Source organism: Silurus meridionalis, chromosome 7 (genome assembly GCF_014805685.1).
Source record: "Silurus meridionalis isolate SWU-2019-XX chromosome 7, ASM1480568v1, whole genome shotgun sequence".
Classification (NCBI taxonomy): Eukaryota; Metazoa; Chordata; class Actinopteri; order Siluriformes; family Siluridae; genus Silurus; species Silurus meridionalis.
This window is the reverse complement of record NC_060890.1, coordinates 7,426,455-7,453,879: the sequence shown is the minus strand read 5'-3', so window position 1 is coordinate 7,453,879 and position 27,425 is coordinate 7,426,455. Positions and strand designations below refer to the sequence as shown.

Here is a 27,425-nt window from a genome sequence, read left to right as displayed (position 1 = left end):
GACAAGTGGATCTTCCGCTTCTGCAACCTCTAAAGCAATGCTGCAGCACCTGACGCACAGCACGAGGACTCGGACTTCTTTAATGGACCCTTGCGAGGTCTGTTCCGAGTGGAACCCGTCTTGGAAAACCTCTGTATAACCCTGGCCACTGTACTGTTACTCAGTTTCAGGATGTTACCGATCTTCTTATAGCCGAGGCATCTTTGTGGAGATCCACAATTCTCATTCTCAGAGAGTTCTTTGCCATGAGATACCATGTTCAACATCATATAGTATAAAAGAATTGTACTCAAAGTTTTACTGCTAATACAAGATAACTGTATACATGCTATCTTAACACAAATGTGTGTGGTTCAGTCAAGCAGACAAAATATTAACATGTTGAATATGATGGTTAAGCAACATCCAGCTGTTATTTCTTAGGGTGTACTCACTTTTGTTGCCAGCTATTTAGACAATAATGGCTGTATGTTGAGTTATTTTCAGAAGACAGAAAATCTATACTGCTATACAAGCTGCACATTGACTACTCTAAAATATGTACAATTTAATTTCTATAGTATTGTCCCTCGGTAAGTTATATTCGAATGGTTGCTGAGATGTGAGAGATGTACTCACTTTTGTAAGGATACTTTTATTAATAATTGTATTCATACATATAACTTACATCTAACCCAAAATGTATTTCGATTGATAGTACAAAATGTTCCAAACACTCTATAAAACTGCAAATATCACTTGAATTGATTGTCTACATACTAAATCGTGTAATTTTTTTTGGGTACTGCTGTTCGGCAGTGTATTCCAGTGCTCTAGTTTTGACCTGACTTTCACAATACAGGCAGCTTTGATGTAAAATCTATTAAACAGTGAGGAAAAATCCTGTTTTGTCTTCCTGAACAGAAACAAGTTAGTCATCACTCCCAGCTATCTTTTTCTTCCTGATGGGTGTAGACATTGCATGAGCTCTTCATAAACAGTTTACTCACAGAAGGTGTCTTTGATAAGTGTTTGGTGTTGCTGATATGTTCAAGCCGCTGAGCCGCTCTGTTTTCATGATGTCACCATGCAAACATAAATACTGGAAATATAGCACACGTGAATTTTGAATGATTTTTTTTCTTCTTCTGTATCAAGCATAACAAAACAAAAAAAGATTGCAATATATATAATAGTTTGTGCTACTTCAAATATGTGTGTGTCCGTGTATACAAAAATACTGTCCATCCCTGGTATATGTATACAATAATTTTGCTGGTTTGTTATTTATACTAATTTATAAACTAATGTTCTGATCTACTATTCTACTTTGTGTTATTTTTTAATGGAAAGTAAAAATACTACATGGATGTATAATTTATCCACTAACTAAGTAAGTCAGAATACACTTTTTTAATGAATCTCAAATATAAAATGTAAAAAACTGTTCAAACAAGTTTTGGATAGATGATGGCAATTTTTTTTAAAGTGCGTTTTACGGGTCTAGTGACGAGACTTTTTCAACATCTGGAGTCCCAACAAATGACCCAGAGTCGATATATGTTAAGTGCCACCACCAGTAAATTCTTGATGGCGAAGAAAACCAGCATTTGGTGAAGAATTTCAAAGTGAAACATGACGGTCAGACGGACCACCAAAAACGGGCCGTCCTGAATCAAGAGGGCTTCGATCGCGGACCAGAGGTCTGTTCGGTGTTGAGAAATGAGAGCGGCAGCCGGCGTCTCATACTCCTCTGTTTTAGAGCCTAACACTGGGGACAGCAAACAGACACATCCATAGTCAGCAATGGTAATGTACATCATTAATTGAATTGCATTCATTTAAATACAGTAATCCCCCGTTTAACGTTTGGCGCCACCACAAAAATGCTATTTTATGTATACAGTACTGTACTGTATTAACATTTTACTTCATTTTATAATTAATAATATTTAAATTCAACATAAAACTCCATAAAAATAATTCCCTGTACGTTTTTTGGTTTATTGCGGTATCCACAAATTAGTTATGTGGCAAATGCAATTCCGCGATAAACCGGGGACGCAAGATTCGAACCGTGGTAAAGCGGGGGATTACTGTAATAGTATACTATAAATACTTGTTAATAAATACTATGCATATAAATGTATATCATAGTATTTTATCAACACCTAAGTAATTTCCTACCAATTTCCTACCTAAGTAATGACCTACCAATGACTTGGGAAATTACACAGTAAGAAAATTATAATAAATCAATAATAAGTTAGTCATTAGACATTAAGGAATAATTACAGATTGCTTCTGGAGACTGGACTGGACACACATTCAACGCACTAGTAACTCATTGTGTACCATACAAATTACTTACTCAGTCCTCATTGTAATACATTATATTGGTAAAAGTATTAGCACACCAGACTTTTTCAGCCATATCTGATTATTCTGCAAATTATCCACACAAAGTTCGAGGCACACAATTGTATATGATGTCTCTGGATGCAGGAGCATTCAAATTTTCCCTTTACTTGAACTAGGAGACCCAAACCTGTTCCAGCAGGACAGTGCTCCTGTGCACAGAGCCGGCTCTCATGAAGATATGCTTGATAATGGTTGAAATGGATGATTTTGATGAAAAGTAACACATACTATGCTCCATATAGAGATGAACTCTAGTCTTTAATGGTACCACTACACAAGGTGGGATAACAATGTGCTGTATGAGCATGTAATAATATAGTCAGTACAAATACACAATGAAATACACAGAAATCTTTTTTCAAACTGGCTACAGTGAGTCATTTCATATCTACAAAATATACCAAGGGGTAGCTTAGTGGTTAAGATGTTAGACAATTGATCAAAAGGTTGTGAGCTAAACTGATACTTACTGCTGATCAGATAAGACATTTTTCACTCAAGATATAAAGGAAGTACAGCAAGCTGCACACGAAAGTTGATTCGTGTGTGGGGAAACATTGTTTTCTTAAATTATAAGTTGCATTATTGAAAAGAAAACATGCTTCGTAGTGAACACAGAACTCCACAAGAAAAAGTTATACACAATATCCTACTTCCTGTATATCTTGAGTGACAGATGTCTCGTAAAATAAGCGGTAAGCATTTCAGCATTCTATTTGCAATAGAATTTATACCTACCTTTTTAGTTTTACCTTTTATTATTACTGATCACAATTCATTCCACCACCATTTATTTATTATATATATTTAATCATATTAGACTGTTTACCTGCTGTTTTTTGCACCTCGTAACTGCTACTACTGCTGTTTTTGCACTGCATTGTGTTTCTGTTTACAAATACCTTTCGTTCATAGTCCTTTATAGTCCTCTTTTTGCACAGTACTGTATAATCAGAGTATACAGTAGGTTTACTGGTTGGCGCTATTGTGTATTTTGTGTTATGTGTATTTTTCCCACACTGTCTTGTGTCTGTCTGTACTGTTTTTTGTTTGCACTCGATGCACTTTATGTAGCTTTATGTTGTGTGTTGTAGCTCTATGTTGTTAAATGTAGCACCAGGGTTCTGGAGGAACGTTGTCTCATTTTCACTGTGTACTGTCAAGTCAAGTCAAGTGGCTTTTATTGTCATTTCTACTATACACAGTGGTACACAGTAAAAATGATACAACGTCCCTTCAGAACCCTGGTGCTACACTAAACAACAACATAGAGCTACAACACACAACATAAAGCTACATAAAGTGCATAGAAACAACCAGAAATGACAATGAAAGCATCTTGACTTGAATTGCCATTGTGTTTTGTGACTTTGGTTTTGCATTTTTTATACCCCATATACACTGGATAAAAAGGCACTAGGTCGAAAGCCCACAAAGAAATGAAAATTTAATTGCTTAATATGCCATTTTGCACAAAAAGTCCACCCCACATACATTTCGGAAAGGAAAAAAGTAGGGTAACTTAAGTAAGGTTTTGTTTGCTTAGTATTTCCTTATTTAATATCTATAAAATATCTCTAATATCTTGTTTTTTTGAATAATAACGAATTAGTTGCAAGTCCATCATGTATCTGCCTATGCAATTTTTATAGTCATGAATCTCTCTGTGAATACCAGACCTCTGAAGTGGTCCTTCTCTCTGTCCTATAGTTCAATGGACTCAAATACAGGCTGACCTCAGAATAGGGATGTTAGAGATTCATATTTTCATGGCATAATAACTGAGCATAAAAATATCACTGTAAAAGTATGCAAGCTAAAGGAGATAAAGTGACAAGCAATCAAAGCAGTGCATTAGACTTATAACCCCTTTTTAAATATATATTTATAACTTACCTATATTTTGTTTTGGACAATGACTAGAAATGATCCTACACTGTTAATATGTATATTATTGTAATAGGTGGGAAAGAGTAACATGACAGTGTGCATTGCTGCTTTTTCAAAAATAGATCTGTGCATTTGATAGTTGGGAGTATTATAAAGTTAGTAGTAGTGGTTTACAAAGCTGAGGGGTTCATACTGCGGTGAAAACCTCTCAAGGTTTGGGCAGTTGGATTTAGGTTGCACAAAGTTGAGTTGGAGGCATGCAGTGGTGCATAATGTCTTTGAATGCCATAGCATTAGATTTCCTTGCACTTGAACTACGAGACCCAAACCTGTTCCAGCATCACGATGCCCCTGTGCACAAAACCAGCTCCATGAAGCTTGAATGAATGCTTTCCATGGATTGGAGTGGAAGATCTTGAGTGGCCTGCTATAGAACTCTGAACTAAACCCCACTGAACACATTTGGGATAAATGTGAACGCACCATGGTCCTCAATACCTGACAGACCAACACGCTTGTAGCTGAATGAGCACACAAGCACACTCTAAAAACTAGTGGAACATCTTCTTAGAACAGTGGAGGTTATTATAACAGCAAATGGGGACTGAATGTGAAATGGGACGTTCAAAAATCACATACGAATCTTATATGAGTTGTCCACAACTTTTGTCCATATAGTGTATTGAGAAAAGATATCACAAAGACTATGAGATGACATTAGAGCAGCAAAGTGATGTGTCTATTTGTATTGTGTAGGTGTATGTAATGCTTTCAAGTCAAAGATTTCCCCTTTTTTTTCTTCAATTTAAATTCTGCATTTTATTTGTCACATACAACTTTACACAGTATGACGTAGTGAAATGCATTTTAGTACAGTGGAACCCCGGTGTACGAGATTAATTCGTTCCTGAAAACCGCTCGTGTTCCCATATGCTTGTACTCGCATGTTAATTTTACCATAAGAATGAATGTAAAAGCAATTAATCCGTTTCCAGACCTCAGGCGATCGCTTATTTCAGCCCTTAAAAAATGTTTTATGTTTAATTCAACACACAAATATACTTGTAACAAAGTATAATCGTAAAAAAGTAATAAATTATAAACATAAAGAAATAAATAACTATAAATAAATAATAAAATGTAATAAATTAACTTTAGAGTACTGTATCTACATGGTGTCCTAGTGGTTGATGATGAGGGTGAAATGATGTGTGGGAATAAACATATAAAGTACTGTAATACAGTAAATTACTGTATGAATATAAATAAATTCTACTGTAATTAACTGAATAATAAATTAATAACTTTATAAGTACTGTACTTACATGGGAACATGTAAGTTACATGTTGGGAAAGAGGTGGAGGAGATACATTTTTGGAAGGGAAGTCAGAACAATGTCTATAAAGCAACTGAGCATGAAGCGCGGGGACGGAGGTGACAAGCGACGAGCGGATTAAGTGACTGGAACCAAACGCGTCAAAAGAAATGCTCGTCTTCCCGAAATATGCTCGTACTACTACAAAGATTTCACTGCTCGTGGAAATTAAGATCGCTCGTACACCGATTTTCTCGTACTAAAAGGCACTCATACAGGGGTTATACTGTTGTAGGATTTTAAAAAGGTACTGATTTAAAATATGATCAAAAGAAACAAAATTAAATTGTTAAATAAAATCAAATGTAATCAGAAGGGAATTATAAAAATCTAAATAGAATATGGAGTATACATACATAAAAGCTGTCAGTCGAGAGAAACTAATGTTACATATACAATGTGCTTGTCTATGTTCGATAAGTTAGATAATTATGTGTAGATCAATTTTATTTTATGTTAATAAACTCAAAAAACGCTCTGTAAATCTAGGGTTTGAGTTAGTGCAAAGTCAAGGAAAAACCATGTGGAATAGCAGAGTGAGCGAGGCTTTCAAGCACCATTACAAAAATACACACCGGAATATTCTGTGTTTATATTCTGGAGATCTGATTTAAAATAAGTAGCGCTGGTAGTCCCACGTAGCTCACCGAATATTCATTGTAGTATAAAATCATGTAAAGATGATCAAATCTTCGTATTTCTTTTAGACAGTAGTGTATAAACCTGAGCCTTTTTTTTTTAGGTTGAATTGGTTCATACTGATGACGCATACAAAAGTTGAAAACAGAGCGCAGGATTGAGGAGAATAAATAATCTGTGCTCAAGTGTTGGATTAAGCTACTTTAAATGAGCTACTAGTTTTTGACAGGTATTTACGAAAGCACAATTGTATATGCAGCATGTAATACGCAATATTAGCATGTTACAATGTGATGCATATCACCAGATAAGGTCGGTACCTGTAAGATTGTGAGGGAACTGTAGCATACTCCACGTCCAGACGCCTAGAATAATGTACACCAACACTGGGCTCTTATCCCTGAGAACAAAGGACATCTAGTTACAGTACTTAAAGCACGATGCTGAATTTCATAGAAAATAGAAGCACAGTCTAAAGCAAACAGTGTGAAAAAATGATTACGTCAGCTTTTAGGAGTCGCTTTGAGAAGCTGAAATACACTTAATGATATCATTGGAAGAAACGGACATTTTTCTGAACACCTACTGTGTTATTTTAATTCTGCTACACCCACCAGGATTCTAAAGCAGTGATGGTCGTGATTTCCCTTTTTTTTTTTCCTTTCTCCATTTGTACTAGCAAGTCTCATAGAGGCACATATGACCTCTATTAAGAATACATGCCTTGAGAGGCAAATGAAACAGGGTAAGGCATGCATATTGGGAACGAATCAGCGTTTCAAGCCAATCTAAGCACAAAGTAGGGGCGGCTGTAAATATCATCTGACCAACAATAATCGTACAGTAGTGGATGTAAGCCAAGACGGCTGAACGTTCGCCAAACAAGACATGGGTGAAGCATTTATCCATGTGGGGTTTGTGTGTGTGCATGTGTGTGTGTGAGTGCAGAAAAGGTTACGTGCAGTAAAAAAACTTTTGTACAGCAAAAATAGTTCAGCTAAACAATTGAACAGACTCTCTGAACAGAGTTCAATGACTACAGGAAATAGTGCCGTTTTACAGAGAAAGCCTTTAGCTGTGCCATTGTTCGTACTTTCACCACCATGCATTTGAATGTCTGCCTCTTTAATATTGTGTATTTTTGTACCAAATGCTGCATGTCTTTGCAAGACTAGATTTTTTGTGCAGAACAACCGGTCTGCTAAGTTAAAAGACAAACACTGCTTTCTTTTTCTTTGTGTGTACACATTCATTTGGACGCATCTGGACGAGATCACTGATTGTGAGACATCAACAAGCAGAAATCAATATGCAGGACTTACTTGACATCAGACAGAGTCTCACTGGTGAATTCAAGAATGTCCGCCGCCGTTCCAACGAAGATGAGAAGCAGTTGCGAGAGCTCGTCTCTAGTAAGGCCTCCTTCATTAGGCATCAGCCACTTCCCCACAATCAGCAGCACCAGCAAGATCTGGTGGAGCGCCAAAATCCAGTCGTTGAGGCACACTGATGACAAGATCTTCTGAGAGTTCTGTATAATCTAAAGGCAAGCCAGGATGGAAATTGTAAATGAGGAAAATTACAATAATCAAAACATCCTGACAATCTCTGCTAATCCACAGCAAAAAAAAAAAAAAAAACACTGAAAATAATGGATGTTTGGGGCACATTAAGCAAGACCTAAAATCACACGTGAGAATGAAAACGCCTGTGTCTGAGATGGATTCTTGTTTTTCCTACAGGGTGGAGTGTTTTCATTGAAAAAAACATAGCTGCAGTCTTCTTCTCCAAAGGGGGAAAAGAAAACAGTAAATAAACCATTTTTTTCCAAGGGGCCCACAGCATTATAGACAAAAGCTGACACTGTTGAGACCAGCCTTAGGAAAAAAAAATGTATGGTGTGCAGTCAGACTCAAGACAGACATTCAAGACAGTATGAATAAAATAAATTATTTACCTCAAACGCATTGGTTCCATTCGAAGAATTAAACTGCTTATTAAACAATTCTTTAATGCTTTCTGAAGAATCAAGTCGATTACACTGAAATAGTAAGTCAAATATTAGAAGTGCATAATAACAAATAACGATACAGAATAATACAAGTCATTTTCTACTTTCATAGAAAGTTTCACATGTGCATGTTCCAGATTCGAGTTTCATTCATTTGTGAGATATTACCTTGGCTTCCATTAGTTTATTCTGCTGATGATGAAGCTCAAGGATCCAAATGCTCGGTATAATGCTGACAAGGAACAATAAAATTGCTGGAGAGAACCTGTAGGAGCCAAAATCATAAAGATTTTCTACATTTTTTTCTTTACTGACTGATTTCATCGTGAGAAACTTGTAATTTAGTATCTGAAGGGGCTGCTTCCTTTTCTTTTTTCTTTCGTCTGTACTCAAAAACAAAAGGTTACTCAGCAGAACTACAGAAGCAAAAATAATTTTTTTTTCAAACCCTATAGTCCATTCATCCACTAGACCCCAATAATTTAATGTGAGCTTCTTCATTTTTAACTCATGCACCAAACCAGATGTTACTACACATGTGTTAGTTTGTTTATTGTTTAAGCATCCAAAGGTTACAAAGTGTTACCTAATAGACAACTCGTGTTTACTTACCACTTACAGTCTTGTCCTTGTCTCCTCCTCAATGTTAAAATCATTTCCACCAAAAGAGGCAGAAACAAGATAGTTAGAAGCCAATAGTGCCGATTATCTTTCACCCATGCCACTCTCCACACACCTATGAGTGAAATTAAAATAAATAGTGCCCTAGTAACAACCGCACAGATAAACCTGAGAAGCATGGCTGCAAGTCACCACGGCAAGCTGACTGCCGCTTACCCTGAAAGCCCCGAAAAAGCAGCAACTTATCAGCGGACTCGATTCAGGAGTCGGTTCTTTTCAAACGACTCTTTAAAATGGATCAAACGAATCACCAGCACTTCCCTCCAACAAATTGGTCAACAAAGGGGCTTTTTTTAACCAGATTTTTTTCTCATCTGATAAACACTAAACAAGAAGTCTTAAGCTTTCAGATCTCAGAAATATATACTTTTATATTATATTCTATATGTATTTTTACTACTGTTCACTACAGCCACAATTAAGCATCAATTTATAGACAAATCCTATTCTTAAATCCTGGCTTAAAAAAAATACAAATAATTACATGATGCAAAGAATTGAGTCAAAAATTGAGTTAATGCTGAATCGATCAGCACGCAGCTCTCCATGTGCAAATACTAAAACCTGTTAAATGATGATTTAGGCTCCAAGCAGGGAATCAGGGTGTAAAAAAAGAGCCACATGTACAGTTTTAACAATTCTAAACAATGGCAGATGGCAATCAGGAATGCAAGTAGGAAGAGGAAAAGGAAAAGGCAACAAAAACGATATAACAGTTTTTTAGTGTTGATAATGTCAGTGAATTTGTAGAGATTGATAGATAGATAGATAGATAGATAGATAGATAGATAGATAGATAGATAGATAGATAGATAGATAGATAGATAGATAGATAGATAGATAGATAGATAGATAGTTTCCCACAAGGGTGCATCTGCAAGAATCTATACAACCCCTGGGAAAACTTGAAAGCTTCTACCTTGCCTGGTATAGTGGTGGCATGAGCAGTTAAAAAGCAAAGGACATGCCAATCTGAATCATTCTCGTCTCCTCTACTACTAGGTTTCTCACTTGGCTATGTTTTGGTTTTATAATGAATAAACTATGTGCCTCAGACAGTGAATTCGAAGAGGATGTGTGTGAGTCACACAGTGCTTAGAAGATGTTGTGGAGGACCCAGATTATGTTGGATCCTCCTCTGATGAGAGAGGATGGCCCTTCTAAATCCTCACAACTATAAGAGGAACCTGTTGCTCATCTATGCAGACTGGGCACATCTGCTTTCAAAAATGAAAAATTGTCATAGAAATACTGCCTGCGATGTAACAGATATAAAGTCGGCTTTCGAGGTTTTCCCACCTCCAGTTGAAAAAATGTTTCTTGAAATGACAAATGTAGATGGGAGACAGGTGTATGGTGACAAGTAGTCTTACATTTTAAAAGACTAAAATAAATCGATATCTGACCATTTTATGACATTGTAACATTATGAGCGGTGAAGTGAATAACACTGATTATCTCCTGATCATGGTACCAGTTAGTGGGTGGGATTTATTAGGCAGCAAGTGAACATTTTGTCCTCAAAGTTAACATGTGAGAAGCAGGAAAAAGTAGTTGGAAAGTTCCCGGTTTGCAGTGGTCAGTATCTCTCAAAAGTGGTCCAACGAAGGAACAGTGGTGAACCGGCGACAGGATCATGAGCGGCCAAGACTCAGGCTGGCCCATGTGGTCCGATCCAACAGACAAGCTACTGTAGCTCACATTGCTGAAGATGTTCATGGTGTTAATGCTTGACGGGTCTGGGCTGTTTTGGCAGCCACATCTATTTTCTGTGGGGTTTATTTCAAACATAAGAAATATATATATATTCATTCAGCAGCATACACAGATCATAGCTAGATTTACAGGGTGGTGCAGGGATATGGGAAATTAATGTTATTGTAGTGCAGCCAGAGGAAAATTTTTAATATAGTGAAGTGTGTCAGGTTTTATTATAAGCACCCAATCATTGGATTAAATAATTTTAATACGTATCAGTAATACATTATTATTGATTTACATCATTATTAATTGTATTTATTTATATTATTATTATTGTTATTATTACTATTATCGTTGTTGTTTTATTTACAGCATGAAATTGAAATTATGTTGTGGCTTTTTTGCTCTAAAAGGAGGAAAAATAGTAAATAGTTTTTAAAAAAGTAAATAAAATAAAAATAATTAGACTTTATAGCTGAAGTACCTGCATGAGTCTTCGTTAGGTGGGGGCGATGTGTAGCCCCGCCCACCCGTTACCTAGGCAACGTTTGTATTCAACACGGAAAGAGAGCTGAAAACAAAATGGCTACCCATTCAAATGTATGTATTTGTTAACGTATGTATATTATTATTGTTTTATTTAATTATGAGTATTACCCTGTAAAGAAAATGTGTAATAACTGCTTAATGTCAGGCAATAGGAAATTATTTTCAAGTTAGCCTCGTTAGTAACAGGTTAAATCTCAATTGTCTCTATGCACCCTATATAAGTGCACTATATCAGGTATGAATTCATGGCGTTTTCAGCCTATGTAGTGTCCTATTCGTAAAACACGAAACAATATGGGATCAAGCTGCTATACACATAGGCATTAGTTTTTTTATGGAAGAAAATGATCAAGTTTATTATTTATATTTAAGGTTATTTATGAGGATTTTACTTCATCTAGCTAGTGGAAGATTATCAGTGTAATACAGTGTTAAATGGTGACTTGTTTTGTGTTGAAGGCAAATGAAGCAGGTGAGATGTTTCCCCAGTGGTCTTGTCTATCATGTGAAAAGATAGATCTGCTGATGAAGCTTTCTGTGGATCAGGTGCAGCTGTAAGTAAGCAAATCGATGTAAAACGAAATCAATTAACAGACTACTCAAGCCTGCAATGTACATCAAGGGCTATATTATTAGACAACCCCAATTCTTAAAAGGTTGGGAGAAAAAATTCTAAAAATGCGATGATTTGCAAACCTCATAAACACATTTTATTTACAAATAAAACAGACATATTATCAAAAGGTAATTTTAAATTTGATAGCTGCAACAGGTTTCAAGAAATTTGGGACAGGGCCATGATTACTACTGAGTAACATCACCACTTATAACTTGTTAACTTTCCCATTAGGGGTCACCACAGCGGATCATCCGTATTTATGAGCCGCATGTTTGATGTGGCACATGTTTTTATGCTGGATGCCCTTCCTAACACAACCCTCCCCATTTATCCGGGCTTGGGACCGGCACTAAGGGTGCACTGGCTTGTGCAACCCTAATAGCTGGGGTTGGTTCCCTGACCGGGGATCGAACCCGGGCCGCAGTGGTGAGAGCGCCGCATCCTAACCACTAGACCACCAGGGAACCTAGTAACATCACCACGTATACCTTTCGTAATTGACGGTGCCTTTTCTAGATGTACAAGCTGCCCATTCCATTGGCACTAATGCACCCCTATACTATAAGAGATGCAGGCTTTTGAACTGAGCGCTAATAACAAGCCAGATGGTCCCTTTACTCCTTAGTCCAGATGTCAATGGTTTCCTAATTAAAAAAATTAGAATCGTATGAGCACATAACAGTTTTCCCTTTTGCCTCTGTCTATTTTAAAAGAGCTCTGGCCCAAAGAAAGCATTTCTTAATATTATTCACATGTGGATTTTTCTTTGCATCTTTAACTGGCATTTGTGAATGACATGCCAAACTTTGTTTACAGACAATGATTAATGGAAGTCTTTCAGAGCCTTTGCTGTGATTTCCACTAAAGAATCATGCCTTTTTGATGTAGTTCTGCCTAAGGGAACAAATAAATATCACTGGGATCCAAATTTGATTGTCTCTTGTGCACAGAGATTTCTCAAAATTCTTTTGATGATATTATGTACTGTAGATGATTACTGTAGTCTGCAATTCGATATTGAGGAAAATCTCTTTTCCCCTTATTTGTAGACAGTTTTTCCCAGATTGCTCAACCGCTGCCTATTTTCTTTTACTTCTGAGAGAAACTCTCTCTCGCTAAGATATGCTTTTTATACCCAATCATCTTATTGGCCTGTTGCCATTTAACCTAATTAGTTGCAAAATGTTCCTCCAGCTGTTTCATTTTAGTAACACTGTAATGTTCCAGCCTTTTGTTGCTCCTTCCAAAGTTTTATGAGACGTATTATAGCCATCAAATTCAAATGTACTTAATTTTTTCCTTAAAATGGTTTTATCATATATGTTTCCACATACATACATACATACATACATACATACATACGTTTTCTGTGTTTTACTGTGAAGAAAATATGGGTTTATGAGTTTTGCAAGTTGTTTTTTTATTTTCTAACTTGGAACTTGGAATTAGGCTTATAGACAATTTAATTACAAATAAAAATACATTGATATGAAGGTTTGAATTATTAGCATCAGCATCTGATTTTGCTGATGGCAATTACACAATATAGGTAAAGGTTGGTGGCCACATGACCATCAAACTCGTATGTGGTCCTAACCCAAATGGTTGACACACAGCTGGAAGCTGAAATCTCACAATAATTTAGTATATCTTTGTATGCTTTTGCGCTATAATTTGCCTTCACTGAAATAGTAGGCCCAAACCTGTTCAAGCATGCACCTGTGCATGGTTGGACTGGAAAAACCTAATTTTCCTTTATAGAGCTCTGACCATAATCCAGCTGAACACCTTTTTTCTTTAACATATATGGACTACATTTGGAACGATTTGTTCAGAAAGCACCAATAGGCATGACAGCCAACATGTAGCCATATACTATATTAATTATTCGGAATGAACAGATCATATGTACTAAATTGTACAAGCTCACAAAAGCTCCAAATTTAAATCTTTTGGGCAACTAGGATCCCACTGTTCAGATATGCAGAAGGACAATGTTGATTAGCAAATATATGTAGCACTGATCAATGCATTTATTTATACAGAGATAAATTAGTTTTTTATTAATTAGAACCAACAAATTTCCTTAGAATGTTAAAGCATATATGCATAAATACACATATATGTATGTATACATGTTTATGTGTGTGTGTGTGTGTGTGTGTGTGTGTGTGTGTGTATATATATGTATATACACACACACACACACACACAAACATATATACAAAAGTAAAATACACATTTTTTTAAATTATTTTGCTGAAAAGTAAAAACAAATATAAATACTGGGTGAGTGCTAGTTGAGTGCAGATACACCATCAGAGCCAGAATTTGCACATCTGTTATGTGTGGAAACAAAGCATTTGTGTGTTTTTCAAGATTTATAGAAGCAGTGTATGGCTGCATGGTAAAAATTATAGATTTAAAATACTTCTTATAGCTGATATTTTTCATCTCTGATGATAAGATGTTGATTATATAAAACCAGCCAGTGATATTTTTTTGGTTTTATGCACTATGACATTATTGACAGACCTCTTGCTTGTCATTAGGGAGCTAACTTAATCCTGTGCAATACATGAAATTGTATCTAAAGCTAAGTGCCCTTATTTCTGTGTCATAATAGACACAAATGCACAGGACAAATCAGTGCTTTGTATGTCAGTAGAAAAAAAGGTAAATTTGATTAGAAGCTAGTGTGAATAAGATCGGGGTGATGTGGTCATATCTTTTGTGTCTAGTAAGGACTCTTGCTGCTGCATTCTGCATTATTTGACCACATTTGATTCTCATGGAACACTAAACTTTACATTAGTAACTTTATCATTTACATCTACAAACTGTAAATGATCAGTAAAATAATATGTGAGTCAGGAGAGAACTAAAAAAAGAACTAGGACAGATTGTCATGCTGTCGATGCATAAAAATTCTTCATTATATTGACTGTAGTAAATGAATTGGTAGCTTTCAAGGCAAATATTCTATTAAATTTGACAGTGTAGATAAGAAGCAAAATAAGTAAATAGCATTTCAATGATGTTTGATTAATATAACAACAATGGGCCTCATTTATCAACCCGGATATGGGCAGATTTATATGTAAATTCATGAAGATCCTGTCATTTCTGAAAAAGAAATTGTACTCCTGGTGTGTGTGTGTGTAAATTATGCATAAAAAGACTAAATGTGTATAAAACTCGTATCAAATTCTCTACTAAAAACACACCATGCTAGTTCACTAGGTCTTGACTGGCATAATTATATGGTATAAAAATAAATAAAATGAGGCAATACAAATTCATAAAATTAGACTTTCTGGGAATTTATGAGAATTGAGAAAAAATGAGAAAAAATATTTATATTTAGCAAAAGAAAAAGCACCTTTTAATGGTCCACATACAGTGAGGAAAATAAATATTTGAACACCCTGCTATTTTGCAAGTTCTCCCACTTAGAAATCGTGGAGGGGTCTGAAATTGTCATCGTAGGTGCATGTCCACTGTGAGAGACATAATCTAAAAAAAAAAAATCCAGAAATCACAATATATGATTTTTAAACTATTTATTTGTATGATACAGCTGCAAATAAGTATTTGAACACCTGTCTTTCAGCTAGAATTCTGACCCTCAAAGACCTGTTAGTCTGCCTTTAAAATGTCCACCTCCACTACATTTATTATCCTAAATTAGATGCACCTGTTTGAGGTTCGTTAGCTGCATAAAGACACCTGTCCACCCCATACAATCAGTAAGAATCCAACTACTAACATGGCCAAGACCAAAGAGCTGTCCAAAGACACTAGAGACAAAATTGTACTCCTCCACAAGGCTGGAAAGGGCTACGGGAAAATTGCCAAGCAGCTTGGTGAAAGAAGGTCCACTGTTGGAGCAATCATTAGAAAATGGAAGAAGCTAAACATGACTGTCAATCTCCCTCGGACTGGGGCTCCATGCAAGATCTCACCTCGTGGGGTCTCAATGATCCTAAGGAAGGTGAGAAATCAGCCCAGAACTACACGGGAGGAGCTGGTCAATGACCTGAAAAGAGCTGGGACCACCGTTTCCAAGGTTACTGTTGGTAATACACTAAGACGTCATGGTTTGAAATCATGCATGGCACGGAAGGTTCCCCTGCTTACACCAGCACATGTCCAGGCACGTCTTAAGTTTGCCAATGACCATTTGGATGATCCAGAGGAATCATGGGAGAAAGTCATGTGGTCAGATGAGACCAAAATAGAACTTTTGGGTCATAATTCCACTAAGCGTGTTTGGAGGAAGAAGAATGATGAGTACCATCCAAGAACACCATCCCTACTGTGAAGCATGGGGTGGTAGCATCATGCTTTGGGGTGTTTTTCTGCACATGGGACAGGCGACTGCACTGTATTAAGGAGAGGATGACCGGGGCCATGACAGAGATTTTGGGAACAACCTTCTTCCCTCAGTTAGAGCATTGAAGATGGGTCGAGGCTGGGTCTTCCAACATGACAATGACCCGAAGCACACAGCCAGGATAACCAAGGAGTGGCTCTGTAAGAAGCATATCAAGGTTCTGGCGTTGCCTAGCCAGTCTCCAGACCTAAACCCAATAGAGAATCTTTGGAGGGAGCTCAAACTCCGTGTTTCTCAGCGACAGGCCAGAAACCTGACTGATCTAGAGAAGATCTGTGTGGGGAGTGGGCCAAAATCCCTCCTGCAGTGTGTGCAAACCTGGTGAAAAACTACAGAAACCGTTTGACCTCTGTAATTGCATACAAAGGCTACTGTACCAAATATTAACATTGACTTTCTCAGGTGTTCAAATACTTATTTGCAGCTGTATCATACAAATAAATAGTTAAAAAATCATGATTTGTGATTTCTGGATTTTTTTTTTAGATTATGTCTCTCACAGTGGACATGCACCTACAATGACAATTTCAGACCCCTCCATGATTTCTAAGTGGGAGAACTTGCAAAATAGCAGGGTGTTCAAATACTTATTTTCCTCACTGTATAGCTATAAGCTGACAGAGCAATTATTGCTCATTTTTTATTATTTATGTATTATATATGATTCATTATTTTATTTGGAATGTTAGTAAACCAAAATAACTTTCTGTTTTTGTTCATTGTGAGGATTGATGTAACCATTACCTGAAGCTGCCGGCATGATTTTCTGCATTGTACAGATATAAAATAAAAAAAATAAAAATAAATGACGAGTAGGTGTACAGGTGTCAGAGTTCGTAGTAAAGTGCTCTGTGAGTGTATTATGTATAGTTTACATAAGATACATCATGACTATCATTACAGTGACAAGTGTTTGTTTATAAATTTGTGTTGCCTCACTTGATTTATTTTTATACCCTATTATTAATGCCAGTCATGACCTAGTGAACTAGCATGATTTGTTTTAATTCATTTAACGCATATAAAATGAACATTGTGTGGTTTACATTACTTTAATGTTAGTGCTTCCATTAACACTAACATTACAATAATGTAAATCCCATACTGTTTATTTCATTTGTGTTACATTAACACAATCAGCAAGGACTATATTGCAATCTTGCACCTTGGACTGATCATTGCACAAACTGTACATTTAATGTCTTTATCTTTATTTATTATTTTATTGTTCTAGTTAGTTTTTCATTCATTTATTTTTAGTTCCTTTTACATATAACTCGTGATAATTAAAATTATTCTGATTGTGATGTCTCTCATCAAAATGTGATTTCTTTGCTGATAAAACATTAAATTAAGTTTTTAATCACTAGGTTTTAATTATTTAAATTGAGTGTGATCAGTTCATGTAAATTGTTTTAGTTCAATTATATTGTATAGTGCATATACCAACGGACATCGTCTCAAAGCAGATTTATAAAAATAAATAGGTTAATCTCTATGAGTTTATGCATAATAAGCATGCCAAGATGCTACTGGCCAAGGAAACACTCTGACGATAATATTGTACATATGCCACATTTTTTTAGTGCATGGAATGTCGTTTTCTTTCTAGGAAGGGTGGCAACTCTTCCTGGTAATGTGCTCTATCTGAGTGCAGACTTTGACATCCCCATTTACATTAAAAGGCAAAGCGGTTACATTAAAAAAGGAACAAAATGTAAGAAACTGAATGCTTTATTGACTAAATGCCAAAGAGAATAAAGGGGTTTCGTTGCAGTTATAAAGTTTTGCAGTGTTGCTATAAAAAAAAAAAATAATAATAATAATAATAATAATAATAATAGTAATATTTTATATATATATATATATATATATATATATATATATATATATATATATATATATATATATATATATATATATATATTGTATGCAATTCATCCTAAATGTGACTAAAAAAATAAATAAAAAGGAATTACAGTACTAAAAATTAATTTTCAACAATATGTAGAAATAGTGGAAAATGGAAAACTTTAAAAACAAAACTTAGTTTGAGTTTATGTTTCAATATAAATGTTTGATCTGTAAACCCTCGTGAACTTCAAGTTCCCTAACTCTCTGACCCAGACAAAGTTTTGCAATGCTTCGAAGAAAAAAAAAAAAGCTGAGTTCATTACTTCTTCTAAATTACAAGATGCCAACATCATTATAAGGAAATAAAAACACAGCGAAAAAAAATTGTGACAATCATTAAAATGAAGAGGCAGGCATTTTTAGTCATTTTCAGTTGGATTATCTTTAGAGTGCATATAAGAACTTTGTTTGCATAGCTATTAAAGTAATTTTGTCAATGACATCCTGTTTCTCTGAAAGCTGTACAGTATGTTTATGTGCAGTCTATCATTTTGGCTCAGTGTGCTGTCCATAAGCATAATGTGCTCTTTCCTTTTCAAAAATATTTTCACTTTAGAGAAAATGCAGTAACAGAATAAGGTGGCTGAATGCCACGTAAAAAAATTAGAAGCCTTTATTTATTAGATGTGCACTACAGCACAGTGACATTCTTTTGTTCGCATTTTCCAGCTTGTTGGGATACTGGGATCAGAGTGCAGGTTCAAAAATAAAATGCTGTCTCGGAAGCCATAAATAAATCCTCAGTACAAATTGATTCCTGGTTACAAATAAGGAAATGGGCACTAAAGGTTTATGAATGTTATTAATCACAGGTCCTCTGATTGGGATCTATTGTCCCTATTGTATTGTTTTTAAGATTTATAATCACACTCTTGATGTCATCCAAATCAGGATGGGTTCCCTTTTGAGTCTGGTTCCTCTCAAGGTTTCTTTCTCATAACATTTAAGGGAGTTTTCCTTGCCACAGTCACCATGGCTGCTCTTGAGGGATAAAAACACATTGCTCACCTTAACTCTTAAATTCTGTAAAGCTGCTTTAAGACAATGTCCACTGTGAAAAGCACTATAGAAATAAACTTGACTTGACTTGACGATTGATATCTGTGAGCAAATAGAAAAAGTAATGAAATTTATAACTTATATATGCAATCCATATATATATACCGATCAGGCATAACATTATGACATCACAACATATTGACCAGTGATTGAATAACACTTATCATCTCATCATCATGACAACTAGTGGTTGGGCAAGTGGAGCAAGTGAACATTTTCTTGTCAAAGTTGATGTGTTTAAAGCAGGAAAAATGGGCAAGCGTTAGGATTTGTGTGAGGTCGACAAGGCTCAAATTGTGATGCTAAACGACTGGGTCAGAGCATCTCCAAAACTGCAGCTCTTGTGGGCTGTTCCCGGTCTGCAGTGGTCAGTATCTATTAAGTGGTCCAAGGAAGGAACAGTGGTGGAGGCCAAAGCTCATTGATGCATTCTTTTACAGCAACCTTGGTAAACCATATACAGTATTTATGACCTTGCTTAGCATGCTGGACCAGATTTAAGCCTCTTAGTTCCAGTAAAGGTAATTGGAATGCTACAGCATACATGCATTCTAGAGAACGTTCACTTCTCTTCTGCCAGAACAGGACTGTTGTCCACTAATGGAGAGTTCTTGGGCTTGGAGAAGGTCGAGAACTGTCTTCTATTACAGGTGGAATTTTGTCAGAGTGACAGAGGGATATTTAAAAGCTCATTTTTGTTCATGAACAAAAATTTAAATGATAGCATACCTAAAAGATGATATTCTTGATATATTGCTAGTGGACAGTTTCAGTTCCTGGGAAAAGTTCTTTGTTCTTGACATGAGACCTTCTCACTTAATTCTGACTAGCAAATCGATATTGTGAAATTTCTCGGAGACTTTTTGTAAAAGCAGAAATAGAAGTGGCAAACTTTTGATAGATGCTGACCACTGCAGACTGGGAGCATCCCACAAGAGCTGCAGTTTTGGAGATGCCCAGTCATCTAGCCATGACAATTTGACCCATGTCAAACTTGCTCAAATCCTTATGCTTGCCCCTGCTTCTAACATAATAACGTTGAGGACAAAATGTTCACTGTTGTGACAAATATATCCCACGTATTAACAAGTATGATGAATATATAATCAGTACCACATACAGTGAGGAAAATAAGTATTTGAACACCCTGCTATTTTGCAAGTTCTCCCACTTAGAAATCATGGAGGGGTCTAAAATTGTCATCGTAGGTGCATGTCCACTGTGAGAGACATAATCTAAAAAAAAATCCAGAAATCACAATATATGATTTTTTAACTATTTATTTGTATGATACAGCTGCAAATAAGTATTTGAACACCTGAGAAAGTCAATGTTAATATTTGGTACCTTTGTTTGCAATTACAGAGGTCAAACGTTTCCTGTAGTTTTTCACCAGGTTTGCACACACTGCAGGAGGGATTTTGGCCCACTCCTCCACACAGATCTTCTCTAGATCAGTCAGGTTTCTGGCCTGTCGCTGAGAAACACGGAGTTTGAGCTCCCTCCAAAGATTCTCTATTGGGTTTAGGTCTGGAGACTGGCTAGGCCACGCCAGAACCTTGATATGCTTCTTACAGAGCCACTCCTTGGTTATCCTGGCTGTGTGCTTTGGGTCATTGTCATGTTGGAAGACCCAGCCTCGACCCATCTTCAATGCTCTAACTGAGGGAAGGAGGTTGTTCCCCAAAATCTCGCAATACATGGCCCCGATCATCCTCTCCTTAATACAGTGCAGTCGCCCTGTCCCATGTGCAGAAAAACACCCCCAAAGCATGATGCTACCACCACCATGCTTCACAGTAGGGATGGTGTTCTTGGGATGGTACTCATCATTCTTCTTCCTCCAAACACGTTTAGTGCAATTATGACCCAAAAGTTCTATTTTGGTCTCATCTGACCACATGACTTTCTCCCATGACTCCTCTGGACCATCCAAATGGTCATTGGCAAACTTAAGACGTGCCTGGATATGTGCTGGTTTAAGCAGGGGAACCTTCCGTGCCATGCATGATTTCAAACCATGACGTCTTAGTGTATTACCAACAGTAACCTTGGAAACGGTGGTCCCAGCTCTTTTCAGGTCATTGACCAGCTCCTCCCGTGTAGTTCTGGGCTGATTTCTCACCTTCCTTAGGATCATTGAGACCCCACGAGATCTTGCATGGAGCCCCAGTCCGAGGGAGATTGACAGTCATGTTTAGCTTCTTTCATTTTCTAATGATTGCTCCAACAGTGGACCTTTTTTCACCAAGCTGCTTGGCAATTTCTCCGTAGCCCTTTCCAGCCTTGTGGAGGTGTACAATTTTGTCTCTAGTGTCTTTGGACAGCTCTTTGGTCTTGGCCATGTTAGTAGTTGGATTCTTACTGATTGTATGGGGTGGACAGGTGTCTTTATGCAGCTAACGACCTCAAACAGGTGCATCTAATTTAGGATAATAAATGTAGTGGAGGTGGACATTTTAAAGGCAGACTAACAGGTCTTTGAGGGTCAGAATTCTATCTGATAGACAGGTGTTCAAATACTTATTTGCAGCTGTATCATACAAATAAATAGTTTAAAAATCATATATTGTGATTTCTGGATTTTTTTTTTTAGATTATGTCTCTCACAGTGGACATGCACCTACGATGACAATTTCAGACCCCTCCATGATTTCTAAGTGGGAAAACTTGCAAAATAGCAGGGTGTTCAAATACTTATTTTCTTAACTGTAAGTATTTGAGTTAGTTTCACAAGGCTCAAATTGTGATGCTAGACGACTTGGTTAGAGCATCTCCAAAACTGCAGATTTTGTGGACTGTTCCCAGTTTGCAGTGGTCAGTATCTATTAAGTGGTCCAAGGAGGGAAGGGTGGTGGACCGGTGACAGGCCAAAGCTCATTGATGCACGTCGGAAGTGAAGGCTGGTCCGAGCGGTCCGATCCAACAGATGAGCTCCTGTAGCTCAAATTGCTAATGGACTGTTATGGCAGCAAAAGGGGGACACACTAAATAATAGGTGGGTGGTCACAGAAGTTATTCCTGATTTGTGTAAATGCTAAATGGCCAGATGTTTGTCTATGATCATCTCACTCTGAAGGCATGGTATTATAGTGGAGTTTCCTCTTCGCTTATATAAGAGCCTTTCTGTTAGATCTTGTGTGAACTGCAGCTTGAGGAATTATGCTCATTCAGGTAGAAGAGCCTTACCCAGGTTGGGCACTGGAGGGCTGCTGTGCAGTCAGTGTTACAATTCATCCCAAAGATTTGAGGTTAAGGCTATCTGCAGGGCACTCCAATTCTTTCACAGCAACCTTGGTAAACCATATAATTATGACCTTGCTTAGCATGCTGGACGAGGTTTAAGCTCTTAGTTCCAGTAAATGGAAATTTTAATGCTACAGCATACATGCATTCTAGAGAATGTTTGTGAACGTCCACTTCTCTTATGCCAGAACTGGACTGTTGTCAACTAATGGAGCTTTCTCGGGCTTGGAGAAGGTCGAGAACTGTCTTTCATTACAGTTGGATTTTTGTCAGAGTGACAGAGGGATATTCGAAAGCATACCTTCTTCTTCTTTCGGCTTCTCCCAATAGGGGTCGCCACAGCGGATCGTCCATCTCCACACCCCCTGTCCTCTACATCTGCCTCTGTCACACCAACTACCTGCATACCTACCGTCCCTCCTCTGCCCATCTCAATCTCGCCTCCCTCACCTTGTCTCCAAAACGTCCTAAATGCGCTGTCCCTTTAATAAACTAATTTCTAATCCTGTCCATCCTACGTCAATCCAACGAAAACCTTAACATCTTCAACTCTGCTACATCCAGCTGCACCTCCTGTCTTTTACTCAATGCCACTGTCTAAACCATACAATATTGCAGGTCTCACCACAGTCCTATAAACTTTTCCTTTTACTCTTGCAGATACCCTTCTATCACAAATCACTCCTGCCACTCTTCTCCACCCACTTTACCCTGCCTGAACTGTTTTCTTTACTTATCTAACACACTCTCCATTACTTTTGCACAGTTGACCTCAGGTACCTGAACTCCACCTCTTCTCCCTGTGACCGCACCATAAATCATGAATCCAATCATGGTGGCACGGCAGTAGCTCGCAGCGGCCGCTCCAAGCCCCAAAATGGTGCTACTTTCAATTTGTAGCCCACCTTACGAAACATATGGACATCGGAGCAACCGGTGTCCCTATGTACCACTGCCAAAAACTCAAAGAACTCAGAAACAACCCCAATAACACAATAAATGATGATCTGCCGGCAGAAGCTACACGACCTCCGTGTGCTTCAAAAACCAGGCCTCCAGACTTTGGCGTTGCCTGTGGCGGATAGATGGAGGAGGGGAATCAAAAGCGCTGCATGAGGAAGTGGAAGCGCGGAAAGCAAGTGGGGGCTAGTGCTAGTCTAAAAGCTAACCCTAGCCGGCCTGCTCTACCATCTCTACTGCTGGCAAATGTATGCTCCCTGGACAATAAATTGGACCACATCGGACTCCAACAAGCTACTCGGCATGAGAACAGACACTGCTGCATCTTTGTGTTCACTAAGACGTGGCTGAGCAAAAGACTTCCGAATGCCGCCATTCAGCTGGACGGGCTAGCCATGTTTCATCCCGACAGAAATGCAGCTCTGTGCGGTAAGACTCGCGATGGCGGTCTGTGTGTTTACATCAACACGGAATGGTGTAAGAACTCTGTGCTTGTTTCCACCTACTGCTCATCGCTGTTGGAGTTTATGGTTGTGAGATGCAGACCTTTTTATTTACCCCGGGAATTCACCACCGCTATTGTGCTCGGATTGTACATACCACCTAGCGTTAATGCTAAGGAAGCGCTCAGCATACTCTATGGGACCATTAGTGAACTACAAAACACACACCCTTTCAACGATGCAAATCTCAGGACTGTGCTTCCTAAATTTCATCAGAGTGTGGACTTTGCAACCAGAGGAGAAAACACGCTGGATGTTGTTTACACAAACAAAAACAAAAAAATCCCACCACCACCTTGGGTACTCAGACCACATCTCTAAAATGCTGATCCCAGCATACAGACCACTCAGCAGGCGTTTAAGACCAGCTCAAAAGCAGGTGAAAACCTGGCCAGCAGGATCCATGTCTGCTCTCCAGGACTGCTTTAAATGCACTGACTGCGACATGTTCAGGGAAGCTGCAACCAACGGCGATTTTATCAACTTGGAGGAATACACGTCAACAGTGACCAGCTACATCGGCAAGTGCATTGCTGACGTGACCATCTCCAAGACCATCACTACACGCTCCAACCAGAAGCCGTGGATGACCGCTAAGGTGTGTGCGCTGCTAAAAACAAGAGACTCTGCCTTCAGAGCAGGGGACAAGATGGTCCTAAAGACAGCAAGGGCCAAACTGTTCCATGCCATCAGAGAGGCGAAATGCCACTTCCAGAACAGCGGAGACACCTGGCACATGTGGCAGGGCATCCAGGCGATCACGAACTACAAGACAACATCACCTGCTTGTGACTGTGATGCCTCCCTTCCAGATGCGCTAACCAGATGCTCTGTCTAACCACAGCTAAAGTGAAGAAAACTCTATGCAGCGTTAACCCACGGAAGTCTGCTGGACCAGATAACATTCCTGGCAGAGTGTTTAGAGAATGTGCACAACAGCTAGCGGATGTCTTCACCGACATCTTCAACATCTCCCTGAGCAGCGCCATTGTTCCCACGTGCCTCAACACGACAACCATCGTTCCTGTGTCGAAGAAGTCTACTGTCTCCTGCCTCAATGACTATCGTCCCGTCGTGCGCACACCCATCGTGATGAAGTGCTTCGAGAGGCTAGTCATGAGGCACATCAAGACTCAGCTTTCACCCCCACTGGACCCCATGCAGTTTACATATCGCCCAAACCGGTCCACGGACGATGCCATCTCCACAACCCTCCATCTGGTCCTCACCCACCTGGACAACAAGGACTGTCTGGATGCTGTCCAGATGCTGTTCATAGACTTCAGCTCAGCATTCAACACAATCATCTCTCAGCACCTGATTGAGAAGCTGAACCTACTGGGCCTGAACACCTCTCTCTGTAACTGGATCCTGGACTTCCTGACTGGGAGACCTCAGTCAGTCTGGATCGAAAACAACATCTCCAGGGCTGTGTGCTCAGTCCACTGCTGTTCACTCTGCTGACTTACAACTGTGTAGCAATGCACAGCTCGAATCACATCATTAAGTTTGCGGATGACACGACCGTGGTGGGTCTCACCAGCAGGAACTATGAGTCAGCATACAGAGAGGAGGTGCAACGGTTAACAGCCTGGTGTGGAGCAAACAAGCTGTCTCTGAACGTTGACAAAACTAAAGAGATAGTTGTTGACTTCAGGAGAGCACAGAGCGACCATTCTCCACTGAACATTGATGGATCCTCCGTGGAGATCGTCAAAAGCACCAAATTCATTGGTGTTCACTTGGTGGATAATCTCACCTGGTCACTCAACACCAGCTCCATCACCAAATAAAGCCCAGCAGCGTCTCTACTTCCTGAGAGGGCTGAGAAAAGCTCACCTCCCTACCCACATCCTGACCACATTCTACAGAGGGACCATTGAGAGCATCTTGAGAAGCTGCATCGCTGCCTGGTTTGCAAGACCCTACAGAGGATAGTAAAAACAGCTGAGAAGATCATCGGAGTTTCTCTTAGCATTGTGGATGACCACACACACCTGTCACACACACTTTTCACTCTCCTACCATCAGGAAAGCGGTTCCGAAGCATTTGGGCCTCCACTTCCAGACTGTGTAACAGCTTCTTTCCTCAAGCCATCAGGCTTCTCAACAAAGAAATGAACTGAACTGAACTAAACTGAACTCACACACACACACACACACACACAAAACTGTGTGACTGTGATCTGTACAACCCAGACTCAACACACACTCGTACTCACTTCGCACACCCATGACTTCAGTACCAACAACATTACATCACCTCATTACCATAAACTTTTTAAATGCTTTCTTTGCACATCCTTTCTGAAATGCTGCTATATTGCTCTTTGCACAACATTTTTTGTTTACATTTTGTACTGTTCAATTTTGTTCACTTTGTCTTGTCACAAAAGGTTTACTGGCGGAGCTATTTTGTGTTTTGTCCTGTGTTGTCTTTGCACTGTCTTGTGTTTTCTTGAACTGTCTTGTGTTGTCTTTGCACTGTTTGCACCAGGTTGCACACATGCACCTTATGTGGCAAAGACACTTACCTCCAAAGTCCTTAGCCCTGTGTTTACTGTTTCTGTGATAATTGTTGTGTGTAGCATCAGGGTTCTGGAGGAACCATGTTTCATTTCACTATGTGCTGCGTCAGCTATATATGGTTGAAATGACAATAAAAGCTTCTTGACTTGACTTGACTTCACCTACATGCCCATTGAAATCTGGCCCAATCACCAATCGTTCATTCCTAGGTACACCTTCTACCACTTCATCTAATTCACTCCAGAATTTTTCCTTCTTCTCCATCTCACAGCCGACTTGTGGAGCATAAGCACTGATGACATTAATCATCAACCCTTCAACTTCCAGCTTCACGTTCATTACCCTATCAGAAACTCTCTTTACCTCCACTACACACTTACTGTACTCTTTCTTCAGAATCACCCCTACACCATTTCTCTTTCCATCCACACCATGATATAACAGTTTAAACCCACCTCCAATGTTCCTAGTCTCCACTTGGTCTCCTGAACATACAACATGTCTACCTTTCTTTCATATCAGCTGCCTCTCTCCCTTTACCAGTCATAGTGCCAACATTTAAGGTACCAATCCTAACCTCCACTCTCCTATACTGCTCCTTTCCTCGCCGTCTCTGTAGACGTTTTCCTCCTCTCCTTCTCCTTCTTCGACCAACAGTAGCCCAATTTCCATCGGTACCCTGTTGGCTAACGATAACTGTGGTGGTCGTTGGTGACCCAGGCTTCGACCGATCCGGTATGAAATTCTTATTCGTGATCTGCATGTTCGATTTGGCATGTTTTACGCTGGATGCCCTTCCTAACGCAACCCTCCCCATTTATCCAGGCTTGGGACCGGCACTAAGAGTGCACTGTCTTGTGCAACCATAATGGCTCGGTTAAATGATAGCATACCTAAAAGATGATATACTTGATATGTTGCTAGTGGACTGTTTCAGTTCCTGGAATAAGTT

General features: G+C 38.6%; 2 protein-coding genes across 2 annotated transcripts in view; one reads left to right on the top strand and one right to left on the bottom strand.

Annotated features, from left to right (window-relative positions):
* The window catches only part of cabcoco1 (ciliary associated calcium binding coiled-coil 1), a 46,639-nt gene that overhangs the window by 4,853 nt on the left and 14,361 nt on the right, over window positions 1-27,425 (top strand). Inside the window, exon 2 of the mRNA XM_046854421.1 lies at window positions 11,707-11,801. Within this exon, the coding sequence (XP_046710377.1) occupies window positions 11,725-11,801 (77 nt within the window). The 5' untranslated portion in view covers window positions 11,707-11,724. The remainder of the gene's footprint in view (window positions 1-11,706; window positions 11,802-27,425) is intronic.
* Window positions 803-9,167, bottom strand: tmem26b (transmembrane protein 26b). The gene is made up of 6 exons (XM_046854420.1): window positions 8,929-9,167; window positions 8,485-8,581; window positions 8,263-8,346; window positions 7,628-7,845; window positions 6,626-6,705; window positions 803-1,750 (listed from the first exon to the last, which is right to left on the bottom strand). Exons 1-6 carry the CDS (start codon window positions 9,114-9,116, stop codon window positions 1,500-1,502), a joined length of 918 nt encoding a protein of 305 aa, XP_046710376.1. The 5' UTR covers window positions 9,117-9,167; the 3' UTR covers window positions 803-1,499.

Bases quoted from the DNA above. Each gene is read 5' to 3' on its own strand.
- tmem26b (XM_046854420.1), bottom strand. From the start codon at position 9,116: ATGCTTCTCAGGTTTATCTGTGCGGTTGTTACTAGGGCACTATTTATT. The intron at 8,347-8,484 runs GTAATATCTCAC...TTACTATTTCAG, and splicing joins ATAAACTAATGGAAGCCAAG to TGTAATCGACTTGATTCTTC. The intron at 7,846-8,262 runs GTAAATAATTTA...GCTTGCCTTTAG, and splicing joins ATGGAACCAATGCGTTTGAG to ATTATACAGAACTCTCAGAA.